The sequence below is a fragment of the Bathycoccus prasinos genome (assembly GCF_002220235.1).
Source record: "Bathycoccus prasinos genomic : Chromosome_7".
In the NCBI taxonomy this organism is placed as follows: domain Eukaryota; kingdom Viridiplantae; phylum Chlorophyta; class Mamiellophyceae; order Mamiellales; family Bathycoccaceae; genus Bathycoccus; species Bathycoccus prasinos.
The window spans coordinates 607,490-619,773 of NC_024002.1; the positions used below are offsets into that span (position 1 = coordinate 607,490).

General features: G+C 45.2%; 8 protein-coding genes across 8 annotated transcripts; 3 read left to right on the top strand and 5 right to left on the bottom strand.

Annotated features, from left to right (window-relative positions):
- Nucleotides 1-250: 250 nt before the first annotated feature.
- Bathy07g03030 (predicted protein) lies at nucleotides 251-1,441 on the top strand (the record flags this gene model as incomplete). Its single annotated transcript, XM_007512091.1, has 1 exon — nucleotides 251-1,441. One exon carries the CDS (start codon nucleotides 251-253, stop codon nucleotides 1,439-1,441), a length of 1,191 nt encoding a protein of 396 aa, XP_007512153.1.
- A 605-nt stretch (nucleotides 1,442-2,046) lies between these two features.
- Nucleotides 2,047-2,421, bottom strand: Bathy07g03040 (U6 snRNA-associated Sm-like protein LSm1; the record flags this gene model as incomplete). The annotated part of the gene is made up of 1 exon (XM_007512215.1): nucleotides 2,047-2,421. The coding sequence occupies one exon, from the start codon at nucleotides 2,419-2,421 to the stop codon at nucleotides 2,047-2,049; it is 375 nt and encodes a 124-aa protein (XP_007512277.1).
- Nucleotides 2,422-2,742: 321 nt separating this feature from the next.
- On the top strand, nucleotides 2,743-3,336 carry Bathy07g03050 (unknown protein; the record flags this gene model as incomplete). Its single annotated transcript, XM_007511983.1, has 1 exon — nucleotides 2,743-3,336. The coding sequence occupies one exon, from the start codon at nucleotides 2,743-2,745 to the stop codon at nucleotides 3,334-3,336; it is 594 nt and encodes a 197-aa protein (XP_007512045.1).
- Nucleotides 3,337-3,427: 91 nt separating this feature from the next.
- On the bottom strand, nucleotides 3,428-7,570 carry Bathy07g03060 (hypothetical protein; the record flags this gene model as incomplete). Its single annotated transcript, XM_007511987.1, has 1 exon — nucleotides 3,428-7,570. One exon carries the CDS (start codon nucleotides 7,568-7,570, stop codon nucleotides 3,428-3,430), a length of 4,143 nt encoding a protein of 1,380 aa, XP_007512049.1.
- A 203-nt stretch (nucleotides 7,571-7,773) lies between these two features.
- Nucleotides 7,774-9,120, bottom strand: Bathy07g03070 (peptide chain release factor 1; the record flags this gene model as incomplete). The annotated part of the gene is made up of 1 exon (XM_007511940.1): nucleotides 7,774-9,120. The coding sequence occupies one exon, from the start codon at nucleotides 9,118-9,120 to the stop codon at nucleotides 7,774-7,776; it is 1,347 nt and encodes a 448-aa protein (XP_007512002.1).
- A 283-nt stretch (nucleotides 9,121-9,403) lies between these two features.
- On the top strand, nucleotides 9,404-10,390 carry Bathy07g03080 (2OG-Fe(II) oxygenase; the record flags this gene model as incomplete). Its single annotated transcript, XM_007512057.1, has 1 exon — nucleotides 9,404-10,390. One exon carries the CDS (start codon nucleotides 9,404-9,406, stop codon nucleotides 10,388-10,390), a length of 987 nt encoding a protein of 328 aa, XP_007512119.1.
- Nucleotides 10,391-10,574: 184 nt separating this feature from the next.
- Nucleotides 10,575-11,378, bottom strand: Bathy07g03090 (unknown protein; the record flags this gene model as incomplete). Its single annotated transcript, XM_007511787.1, has 1 exon — nucleotides 10,575-11,378. One exon carries the CDS (start codon nucleotides 11,376-11,378, stop codon nucleotides 10,575-10,577), a length of 804 nt encoding a protein of 267 aa, XP_007511849.1.
- A 52-nt stretch (nucleotides 11,379-11,430) lies between these two features.
- Bathy07g03100 (predicted protein) lies at nucleotides 11,431-12,273 on the bottom strand (the record flags this gene model as incomplete). The annotated part of the gene is made up of 1 exon (XM_007512018.1): nucleotides 11,431-12,273. One exon carries the CDS (start codon nucleotides 12,271-12,273, stop codon nucleotides 11,431-11,433), a length of 843 nt encoding a protein of 280 aa, XP_007512080.1.
- Between the last annotated feature and the right edge of the window lie 11 nt (nucleotides 12,274-12,284).

Consider the following 12,284-nt stretch of genomic DNA (forward strand, 5'->3'; position numbering starts at 1 on the left):
TCGCTTCGAAACGAATAAAAAACTTCGTCTCCACGCTATTATTCTTTTCGCTTTTGCGCGTTTAAAATATATACACACGCGCACGCACGCACGCGCACAAATAGAACACAACATATTCAACTCTTTCTTCGGGCGAGCGCGCAAAACGCGAGTGATTCTTTCTTAAAGAGAAGAAGAAAAAGACTTCATTTATTAAGAAAGGCACCGTCGACGTCGCAAAAACAACGGTTTGAAACGCGAAGAGACAAAAATGATGAAGAAAACACCAGCACTTCATCAGTCGTTCTTCTTCCTCCTTTTAACGACGTTAGCGATTCTTTCCCTCTCGTTTCTCCCGACCGCGACGACGGCGATTCGTCTCGAGCCTGAAAATACCATCAACGAGAAGACTGATGAAGTCGAGTTAGTTCTGCGAAACGATGATGATAAGCGAGTTCTCCGAGAGAGTAAGATCGAGGACGCCTTTGACGCGTGGTTGGTGAAATACGATAAAGAAATCGCAAACGCGGAGGAACGATTGAAACGATTAAAGATTTTCGGAGAGAATTATTTGTTCGTGCTCGAACACAACGCGAAATATGTCGCCGGGAAAGTCTCGCATTACGTCGAGATGAATAAGTTTGCCGCGCACACGAGAGAGGAGTACCGAAAGATGCTCGGGTTTAAAAAATCTTTACGGCGAAAGAAAGATTCCGGGGAGGCGGCCAAAGACGTTTCCCTGTGGGAATACGAAGGAGTGGAAGCGCCGGAGTCTATCGATTGGGTCGATGAAGGTGTCATCACAACGCCAAAAAATCAAGGCTCGTGTGGGTCGTGTTGGGCGTTCTCCGCGATTGGGGCGGTGGAAGGCATAAACGCGATTAGAACTGGAAAGCTCGTCTCTTTGTCCGAACAAGAGTTGGTGTCGTGCGCCAGAGAAGGAGGCAATCAAGGCTGCAATGGTGGTTTAATGGATAATGCTTTCGAATGGATCGTTGAAAACGGAGGCGTTGACAGCGAAAAGCAGTACCAGTACAAGGCTTCCTTCGATGACTGCAAAACGAGAAAAACTTTATTGCACATTGCCTCGATCGATGGATTTAACGACGTGCCGTCGAACGACGAAACCGCTTTGAAAAAAGCCGTGTCACAACAGCCCGTCTCGGTTGCGATTGAAGCCGACCAGCGATCGTTCCAATTATACGGAGGAGGTGTGTATCACGCCGAAGATTGTGGCACGCAGCTTGACCATGGCGTTTTAGTCGTTGGTTATGGCATCGATCACAACAGCTCAAACGTCATCATCCCGGGCGCGACGAAGAAATATTGGAAAATTAAAAACTCGTGGAGCGAGCAGTGGGGAGAAGGAGGCTACATCCGGATCGCGAGAGATGTTGAGAGTCCTTCGGGTATGTGTGGTGTTGCCGAAATGGCGAGCTACCCGGAGAAAACTAAATTGTAAAACTTTGTACGAATAAAGCTTTGTAAATGAAAATTTATAACTCGGATATACAACAAAAACGCTCCGGAACTTATTCTTTGTATTACTATGAGAACTCACGGAACTTTAAAAAGCGCTCCTTTTTCGTGTGAATTCTATCCTTTTCTTTTGTTCCTGCTCTGTAGTCGTGAATTGGTGAAAGGACGGACGTGAGTCAGAGATATAACAACGTGCGCAAAATAAAACGAGCGAAACAAATGTTTTTGAAGACTGCTCTGAAGGATCCATTGGTTATTATCGTTGGCTCACAGAAGATCACCACGAGCACTTCCACGTGCAAAGTTCGTCATTGCAGCTACTACCAACAACGAGAGATATGTATTCGCACATATATGCAATTATATAACAGGGCAAAGCTCAGTCCTATCGATCGGTTTACATTTACAACGCCCGTAAAAGACGGAGTATCAGTATTAGCATGGTATGTTGTCCATCATAGCTTTTCTTCTTGTTATTTCACATATACGTGCGATATACATACTCCGCATCGCGCGCTCGATATAAAAATATACTTACCGTTCTTGTTCTATTTCAGAGCGAGACATCGAAATGATTTGTGTGACATTTTAGTCGTCTAACAACATGTCCAAATTCCTCGCAATCAGTCCGTGCATTTTGTCCGCTTCCATTTCCGCATCCTTCATTCGTCGAATCTCGTCGTTCTCGACCCACGTCAATCCTTTCAACTCGATGGCTTCGTCTACATCTCCCATTAAAACGACATTTTCTCCCCTCACGATGTATAATCCGAGAGGTACGTCTGAATAGTGCGTTCCAACGATCATTCGTTCCACCGCGTTTTCTAAAACAATGTTCGCAAACTGGTCGAACGATCGCAACGTCCCGACGATGTTCGAGTTGTCTCTCAGAACGACGAGAATTTTCTTGTCGATGTCCTCGACTAAACTCGCCACCGCGGAAAGTTGCCAAGTGTCTGTCATCTTCTTTACTCTCTTAACTATCTATCTATTTTCCTCTCAAAACTCTCTTCCTCCCTCGTCTCTCTCTCTTCCTCTCTCTCTTCCTCTCTCTCTCTCTCTCCTTCTGTAGCCTTTCTTTCGCTCACAGGCGTCGGCTGAATGAAGGAAACCAACAAGGAAAAAGCAGAGAGGAAAAAGAAAAATTCAGCCCGCCTCTCGTCATAAAACTTCTTCTTCTCTCATCATTTGTTACGTGCGGCGAGAGCCCGAGAAAAAGAGAGAGAGAGAGAGAGAGAGAGAGAGAGAGAGAGAGAGAGAGAGAAGAAGAGCGCGAATAAACAAATGTCAGTCGATGATGAGAACGCTTTGGAGGACGACGACGACGACTTTGGTGATTTTGAGAACGCTGGGAAAGAAGAAGAAACTCTGAAACCAACTCCAACGGTGACGACAACTGTTAAACAACAACAACAAAAACAAAAACAACAAAAACAAAAACAGAAGTCGTCTTCTGCGTTGGAGCTTTTGTCTCTCACAGATGCCGAGTTCAAAGTCGCGGTGGCGATTGCATTTGGAGGAGGAGTGTCAAAAGCGATGCCTGTAAAAACAAGACCAAAAGAAACAGAAAACGTTGGGAGGAGCGAAGAGGGAGAAGAAAAAGACACGATAACGAAGACGACAGAAACGACGATGGAAACGACAGCAGAAGAAGTAAGCGATGGAGAACAAGAAGAGCGAAATCAACGAGAGCAACTGCCAAAAGTAGGAGTTAGCATAGCGGAACGGATGAAGATGTTCGAGCAACAACAAGTGCCAAATAATCAGAACGACGCTTTTGCAGGCTTTGAGGACTTGACCGTTTCTGAACGAGGAGGAGGACAAACCAACCCGCAAAACGGAACTGCAACTGCTCCGCCTTCTGTTTCACTTTTATAGATAGATTTTTAACGCACGCTTTAGATTATAGCAGAATAGATTAATATTTACAGTAGTCTTCATCATTCAGAAACTTAAAAGTTACGCGTAGTTAGCTTGCAACTGCTCCTCTCTTTTTCGTCAATAGCGCTCTTTTCGAAGCGGCTATTTTTTGCAAAAGCAAAGTGTGCTGTTCAATGAGCGCTGTGTACTCGTCGTTACTTTGCTGGATGGACTTTCTCCACTCCGCAGCTTCTTTCGCGTGATAGGTTTCCTGCGCTCTTAACTTAATCTTCAATTCTTCGCCCCCTCTCGCTTCTCTCGCCATGGTGTCCAACGCGTCTAAATCGACAATTTGACCAAATTTTCGCATCTGGACATCTATCTCTTTCGCCTCTAAGTCGCGCTCTTTCACTTCTTCTTCTTTTCGTTCAATCTCTAAAGCCGCAAATTGTTTCTTCAGTTCTTGCTGGGACTTTTTAAGGGACGATATTTCACCATTCAGATGTTCAATCTCGAGCTTCAACTTCTCGATCGCCGAGTTTGCAAAAACCAAACCGTTTTCGGCAGATCCCAGCTTCACACTCGAAACGGAATCCGTCGAGTCTGCGTCAAAATGAAGAATCTCGTGCGCTTTCAAAGTGACGTAAATTTCTATTTGGTTCAGATCTGCTTGCTTCTTCTTCTCGAACACTTCTTTATCCGCAGTAGTATCTTTCAAAGCCGCCACGGCAACTTCCATCTCCTTTACTTTTTCTTCTAAAAACGTCTTCGCTTTCTCGGACTCGTTCATGGCATCGACTTTTGCCGCTTCGAGCTCGCGACGCTTCGTCCGTAACTGCACCACTCTTTCGTATACGTCTTCTTCGCATCCGGTCGGGCATTTTTCTTCGATTCCATCTTCAATGTCGCGCATAAACACTTTGAACAGTTTGGCTCTCGGGGCGCCTGGCGGTAAACTGTTTTCATAAACTTTCATCAAATTCTGCAAGGCGTTGTCGGCGTGGATCAAATTAGTCTCGCGTTCTTTGTATCGTTTCGTGTATTTCTTTACCGACGCTTTCTTTGCGCGCATGTTCTCTTCGGCAGCGTAAAGTTTCTTTTCCCAGGCTATATCACCGGCGTCGTGCTTCTTCTCGATTATTTCGAGTTCACGCTCGAGAATGAATCTTTGCAACTCGAGAGATTTGCACTTTCGCGCCGCTATTGCTTTCGATAGGCACAACTTTCTTAATTTATCGTTGTATTCGTCGTTTGGCAGTGTTGCGCTTTCGTCTTTCAACGCTTGGAACTCTGCATTGAACGCGACTTTTATCTCTCGAATTTTTGCATTGACTCGAGTCAACGCATCGTCTTTCAATTCCACGTTTGCTCGCTTTTCTTTCACTATCGTTGCTAGAGGATCCGACTTCAACGGGAAATCACTTATGCGGTTGCGAGCTTCGATTATTTCTAAATCATCTTCGATATTCGTTTCGGACTCGTCGATTGGTCTTGTGAGCTCGAACGCAGCCATCTCTTCCGATCGCTTTTGACGCTCTATTCTTCGTATCTCTTGAGATGTGAGATCGCTCTTTTCTCTGCTAATTTCTTCGTAAATGTCGCTCACTCTCGGAGCCTCAACATTTGATGTGATTGTGGAAGTTTCGTCAGAAATTATAGAAGCATCTCCGGCTGGTAATACGGCCCTTTCGTCGAAATCTTGATCCTCGTCTTCGTCCTCCTCGCTGGAGTCCTCTTTCATCAAACTGAAGGACTCGCACGAAAACTCGTATCGACTCGTCGCTTCATCATCGATATTCGCTTCAAAATGCGCATGCAGCTCTTCACAACAAGCTTCAACATCGTCTCGATACCGCTTTTTAAGCCTTTCTAGAATAATTTCAGCACGTTCAAGTCTACATGCCATTTCTCTCTCTCCGCGTTCGACATCGACAGCTGTTTTCTTTTTCATGATTTCAAGAAGATCCACATCCACCTCAAAAGCAGATTCAGGAAGTATGTCAACACTTTTCAATTTCTTATTTGCTTCGATCAACGACTTAAATTCTTTACGAAGCTCGTTTAATTTCTCTAATGTTCGCTTTCTCGTCTTCTCTGCGTCGTTGGAAATCTGCGACTCTCTCGCCAACGTTTTCGCTTGCTCCATAGAAGGAAACTCGTCAATCTCGATATCTTCAGCGATTGCCTTCCCATAATCTAAATTACTTTCACGCAATCCTTCCGGTACTTTATAAGAACCAAACTTTGATTTCAACTCAAACAAAAGCAACGATCCGTCTTCGCTCGCGCTCACGAGATATTGATCGTCGTATGTTACAGCTACACCTGTAATTTTCGATACGTGAACCTTCTTTTCGACCCAGACTTGCTCCTCATGAGCGAAATCAGCCTCTTCTTCGCCTTCCTTCTCTTCACTTCTATTTTGATTCAAAATACGCAACGATACGGAACCATTTACAAACCCTTGAACTAGAAACCTGCCGGAATGAGAGGTTTGCGAACAACACACTTCTTCGACAGAAGTATTTTCGATCGATACGAAACAGGCTTCGAGCTCGAAAGTATCCGTACTGATCTTCGGCAAATTTGTCGAAAGAAGACGAGCTACCTTATCGCCCTTCTTTTGAAAATGAATGTCTATGACATTCTTGTCTGCGGTACTCTTTGACTTATCGTACTCGATATGCTTTGGGACTTTATCGAGTCGAACAAAACCAATCGGCGCAAGTTTTCCTTTCGCTTCCACAGTAAACAAGAATATCGTCTTATCTTTCGATGCAGTCGCAAATTTGGACCCTTCTGAATTCCAATCTATCGATACGATGGCGTCTGTGTGTGGTTTGACGCTCTCTAAAACTATAAACGACGCTTCGCTTCGTAAAAGCACGCGAACGACACCGTCACTGAAACCAACTAAAACTAACCGCGAGGACGTATCTACTACTTTCGGGAAGACTTTCAAAACAGTCCCTCGCGCTTGGAATCTTGACGTGAAAAGAAGCTTGCACTGAGAGTAGTCGTAGCATCGAACCGTCTTATCGTCACCGGTTGTGAAAAAATGCGGGCTCACGAAGGAAACGTCGCATCCCGCAATTGCCCCTGAGTGCGCCTCAAATATTTCTTGCGATGTTCCGTCAGCAAGGTCTAATTCGAGTAAACTACCGCATGCGTTCTGAACGACGAGCTTGTTATTGTTGCTATCGTCGCTGACGATTAAATTCTTACAGCTTACCGTGTCCCCGAGATAATACTCGAATATTGGCTTGATCTTCTGCACGAACGGTGTCTCCGGCGTCTCCACAATGGTCCAAATTTCATCCGCATCCCAGGCTCGCACGTATCCATCTTCTCCCGCAGTAATAAGTTGCACGCGCTGCTGTTGCTCTCGCATTTCATCCCGCATCATGACTCTGCGCAAATGCATGGAGTTTATCGCGCCATCGTGACATGTAATCTCCTCGTCGATACAAAACTTAGTTTCGATTAATCCGCCACTCCACGCCAATATCGCACCCGATCCTGTCCCGCTCAAAGTTATCTTTCCATCGCCCGATTCACACGTCGCACAAACATCCGACAATGGCTCCGCTCCAAACTTCCCAAGTGATCCGTGTAACTTTAATCCGGTAAAAGTATCAGCCATCTTCCAAAATCTAACGTGACCGGTCCCCCACGTCGTCAACTGCCCGTATACAGTCAGTGAGAACGATAAACCGAAAACTTCTTGCGAGAACGCTTTGCAACGTAAAATGGACGATTCGTTTTCCCAATTCCAAATAGTCAACAAATAGTCTGGCGCGCTCGAAACCGTTGCTAACATGGTCCCATCCGGCGAGAATTTTGCGAGCGCGTATTTCGATTTCGCACCTCCTCTTAAAGTTTTTTTCAACACGAGAGACGGATACGCGTACACGTCGACGCGAGCACACTCGTCTTCTTCCTCTTCCTCTCTCCTCTCGTTCACGCAACCGATCTCACCTTCGCAGAGCGCAACAAATGTTCGCTCTGGATGCACGGCAATTGCCCCAATCCCCCGTAATCGACGCGAGCGCATAAAGAAGTTCTCTTCCCCTTCTTTCGCGGTCGTATTTTTTACGCGCAAAAACTGGACCAAATTTCCAACGGAGAACGCGATGGTTTCGTGGTCCACGAAGGCGACATTGTCACGTCTGACGCTGTTTAAACCATAGTTACGCTTCAAATCGACCCGGAGTGAATGAGATGTTGCGTTCGCTGCTACATCATCGTCCATGCCGATTGTGCTTGTGTTCGAAGGAGAAAGCGCGAGAGCGGGTCAAACTTTTTTGAGGAAGTACTTTCTGAACGTTTTGTTTTCGTGAGAAGAAAAGCACAATTCTAAAAATATATCGAGAACGATAATGCGATGGGATAGGAGGAAGAAGAAAGAGCTCGGTATTCATACGTTACAATACTCATAAAAGTTCATCAACGTCATTACTTTTCCGCCATCAACTCTGCGTTCAACTCCGCTAACCGATCTTGTTGCTCGAGAGATTGACAAGACGCGATGGAGTCTTTGATTTCACCGTTCATAAAGTTTTCGAGCGGGAAGTTCTTTTGCAATCTGTGGTCAGAAACTCTCGAGTCTTTCCAGTTATACGTGCGAATCTTTTCTGACCGAGCGCCAGAACCAACTTGCGCTTTTCTAGCCCCTGCTATTTCTTTGTTTCTTTCTTCTAACTGTATCTCGAACAACTTGTTCCTTAAAATTTGCATGGCTCGAATGCGGTTCTTCAACTGCGTTCGTTGCTCGGAGCAAAAAACTCTAATTCCGGACGGTTTGTGGAACATATCAATCGCCGTTTCGACCTTATTCACGTTTTGGCCACCCGCTCCACCGGATCTCGCAGTTTGGATTTCCAAATCTTCGTCTTTTATTTCAACTTCAACTTCGTCCGCTTCCGGCATCACCGCGACAGTTGCCGTCGACGTTTGGATTCTACCTTGCGCATCTGTCGACGGAACTCTTTGCACTCGATGAACTCCAGCCTCCCATTTCAATTGCGAATACACGTTTTCGCCTTTAATTTCAACTACGATTTCTTTATATCCGCCAAAATCACCGGACGAGGACGACACCGTCTCCATTTTCCATCCTTCCGTTTGCGCGAATCTAGTATACATCCTGTGCAAATCGCCAACGAAGATAGCCGCCTCGTCGCCACCGGTCCCCGCTCGCATTTCTAACATAATATTTTTTGAGTCCAACGGATCCGTTGGTAACAAAGATAACGTCAACTGGTCGACTAATGTCTCTGCTTCTTGCATCAAACTATCCGCCTCTTCCTTTGCCATGGCGACCATCTCGTCGTCTCCGGCGGCTTCTTTCGCCATCGCCTTCGCCTCCTCGCTCCCTTGTAAACACTCCTTGTACTTCTGATACGTGTGAACAACATCTTGCAGCGCCCCCATGGCTTTGGAAACCTTTTGAAACTCCTTCGAGTCCCCTTGGACCGCCGGGTCGGCTAACTTATCCATCAACTCCTTGTGCATCTTTTCGTTGGCGTCGAGTTTGGCGACTAAGAAATCCGGCGCCGGCCCAGCCGCCGCGTTCGCCGCAAGCAGTCCGCCTCTTCTCGAATGTATGTGAGTGACAGTTGCGTTGACATTAGCGCCGTATCGTTCTCTCGTGTTAGAACGAGTGGTCGGATGTGATGAAGACGAAGAAGACGACGATGAAGCCGATGAAACCGAAGCCGTCACGAAGCTTCGTCCCCGTCGTCTTCTCGACGACGACGACGACGAAGCCATCCCTGCGGCCGTCGGTTCGGCTGAAGCCATCATCATTACGCTCATCATGAGAGTATGCAAATAAATAAGACGATGATGTGTGAATATGTGAGAAGAGAGTAGAGTGTTCGTTCTTCGAGCGCGTCGTGTGCTTTTTTTCTCTGTCTGGTAAGATGACAGGAAAGGACTGACGTGGTCTTGGATATGGTTTAAGCGAGCAGCTCTAAACCTAAATTTTACCTTCTTTTGCCGCAAAGCAACCAAAAAATTCGAAAAAAGGACCAAGCAGAAGCCAAAAGCACACGACAAAAAAGAAAGAAAGAAAGGGACGACTATGACCATCATCGTGGGAGGAGGAGTTGAAGAAGAAGGCGAAGAAGATGATTTCGTCCCAACCGTCTCTTTGACTTTATACGAGACTGATTTCGATCAGTTTGTGAATAAACTCGGCGAAGCGTATGAGAAATACGGCTTCGTCATCTTAGAAAACCACGGAGTGGCGCAAACAGACATCGAACGAGCTTTTCGGTTATCGAAATCTTTTTTTGAAGATTTGAGTCAAGAGGAGAAGGAGAAGTATCACTTGCCAGGGAAAGGTGGGGCGAGAGGATTTACTGCGTTCGGTAGGGAGACCGCGAAAGGAGCGACCAAATCAGATTTGAAAGAGTTTTGGCATCAAGGGCGCGATTTACCAACAAAAGGACATAAATTTGAGAAATTCATGCCTCCAAACGTAGAGGTGAACGAAATCGAAGGATTTACAGAGTCTGCGAAACACATTTTCTACTCTTTAGATGAACTTGGGAACAGAGTTTTACAAGCGTTAGCGGTGTATTTGAAGCAAGACAGACATTTCTTCGACGATAAAGTAGACGAAGGAAACTCTATTTTGCGAATCATTCACTACCCGCCTATCGCCGAAGAGTCGGCGGGGCACGTCAGAGCCGGCGCGCACGAGGATATTAACTTGATTACATTATTGTTAGGAGCCGATGAAGGTGGATTACAAATCTTAAGGAAGGATGGAAAATGGTTGGACGTGAACCCGGCACCAGGGTGTGTGACGTGCAACATCGGCGATATGTTGCAAAGGTTGACCAATCACGTCTTGCCGAGTACGACCCACAGGGTGGTGAACCCGCCAAAGGAACGAGCGCACATTCCTAGATTTTCGATGCCGTATTTTTTGCATCCAAACCCGGATTACGTGATTGATACGTTAGAGTCGTGCGTGTCAGAGGATAGACCGAACAGGTATCCTGAACCGATCAGTTCGGACGATTATTTGCAAGAACGCTTGAAAGAGATTAAATTGAAGTAGACGAATAGAAGAATTAAAAGCGTGATAAAGAGAAGAGACAAGAGACAAGAAAGTTAACATACATATTAATTAAGAGAGAGAGACATCGACAAGAGCATATGAAACCGCTCAGTGTAATAACAACAAAGAATAGAGAGACGCAACTGCATAAGAAATAGTATAAAGTAATACACACTTGATCTTATTATGATACAATAGGAAAGATGAAATCGTCGTCTCTGTTTAGAATTAGACGCTTACTAGCGAAGAGTTTTAGATATTCCTCAAGCGTAGGTATGAATTCGGATTGGAGTAAACTATCGAAATCAAAATTCATCGGACCTACTCTGGATTTTTTCTTGAGCATACCTGAACCCAAACGAACGCACGTTTCAATGCACGCAGCTCTCGCGATCCCTCTTTGGTCTTCCTCTTTTTCTTCTTTTTCTTCTCCCTCCTCGAAAGACGACGATATTTCAGAAGCTTCGTCTTCTTCTATGTTTCGTGATAAATCTTCCGCTTGTTCTTCCACGATTAAGATTTGCTGTTTTTCTTCTTCTTGACGCTTTTGCTCCTGTTCTTGAGCGGATTTTGTAACCACTTTCGTTTGATAATCGCGGAAGCAGTCTTTACTTTGAGAAGGCGGTATTTTATAAACGCTTAAAACTCTCGCAAAACAAAAGAGGCCGGGTTGACCAACGACAACGCGGCAAAGATTTTCCATAATATTTCGTATTTGAACAGCTGAGGAATCGACTAGTGCACAAAGTGTCCGAGATTCAGTATATATGTACGTTCTTCCCGTCTCTTTTGCACTGTTTATTCTACTTTCAGATAGTATTTTCTTCTCAAAAGTGGTCTTTGCATGTTCGATATTGTCTCTTTCTCCTTCATTTTTACCAATCTTCACGAGCAGGAGCGCGCGGACTGGCACATCCGACGGCTCGTAAGCATCTAAACCTGCTTTTTTTACACATTTTCTTGCGATGTCAAGGATCGTCCGAGCCATTATCAAAACGTTTGTAAATGAGATACCGAACAAAATTTGTGTTGCGTTGCGGTCAAATCTCAAAACTTCCTTCTTTCTTTCTATTTTTAGCACTAGTCGATGTTGCAACAATAACTCGCTCCTGAGGTTTCCGATTTTTCAACGCATCGAAATAGAACACGTCACCTAGAACGTCGCCGAAGTCGCCTTCGTATACTGTATGAAAGTCTGATTGACCTGAGAAGAGGAGCTCGGAGTAGTGAGAAGTATCGAGAACTGCCATGGAGTAGCGCAACTCATCGTCTCTTCCTTCTCCTCCTCCTCCTCCTCCTCCTCCTCTTTGGAGAGAAGCTACCCATATAATATTTCTCTTTTCCATTTGTTTTGGGTTATATTTAACATAGCTCTCAATTTGACAGTACCCCAAATCCACATTGAACGTATTCTCGTCGAAGCGACAGTACTCTTTTGCGTGAAATAAAATGCCAACGACGTCTTCGTTTTTGAACACGTGTCCATGAAACAAATCGAAACGAGAAAGCTGAATATCCGCCTCAGCACTGTGCTTTGAAATCTGAAAGAACAAATGTGCGATGTATTTGTTCGCTTTTCTACACCTAAATCTTCTTGCCATGGGTGGTGACGATGAAGCAGACGAAACTAATTGACATTTGTGCATAAAGGAATTTTCAACATCTGGGACCGAGCGTTCTCGATACGTCAGTTGCAAAGACCCTGTTAATAAAGACGACGGTGGTCGATCGCACGGAATAAGTTTGCATCCATTAGTATTTGACGATAAGAATGACGCGTCTAACAAATTACGAACCAAGTCTCTCGCTTGCTCTCTTCGTCGTTTCCCTTCTTCGTCCTCTGACGCAAATCCTCCTGTCCCAGCGAACGAGGATATGTACATTTCCCAACCTT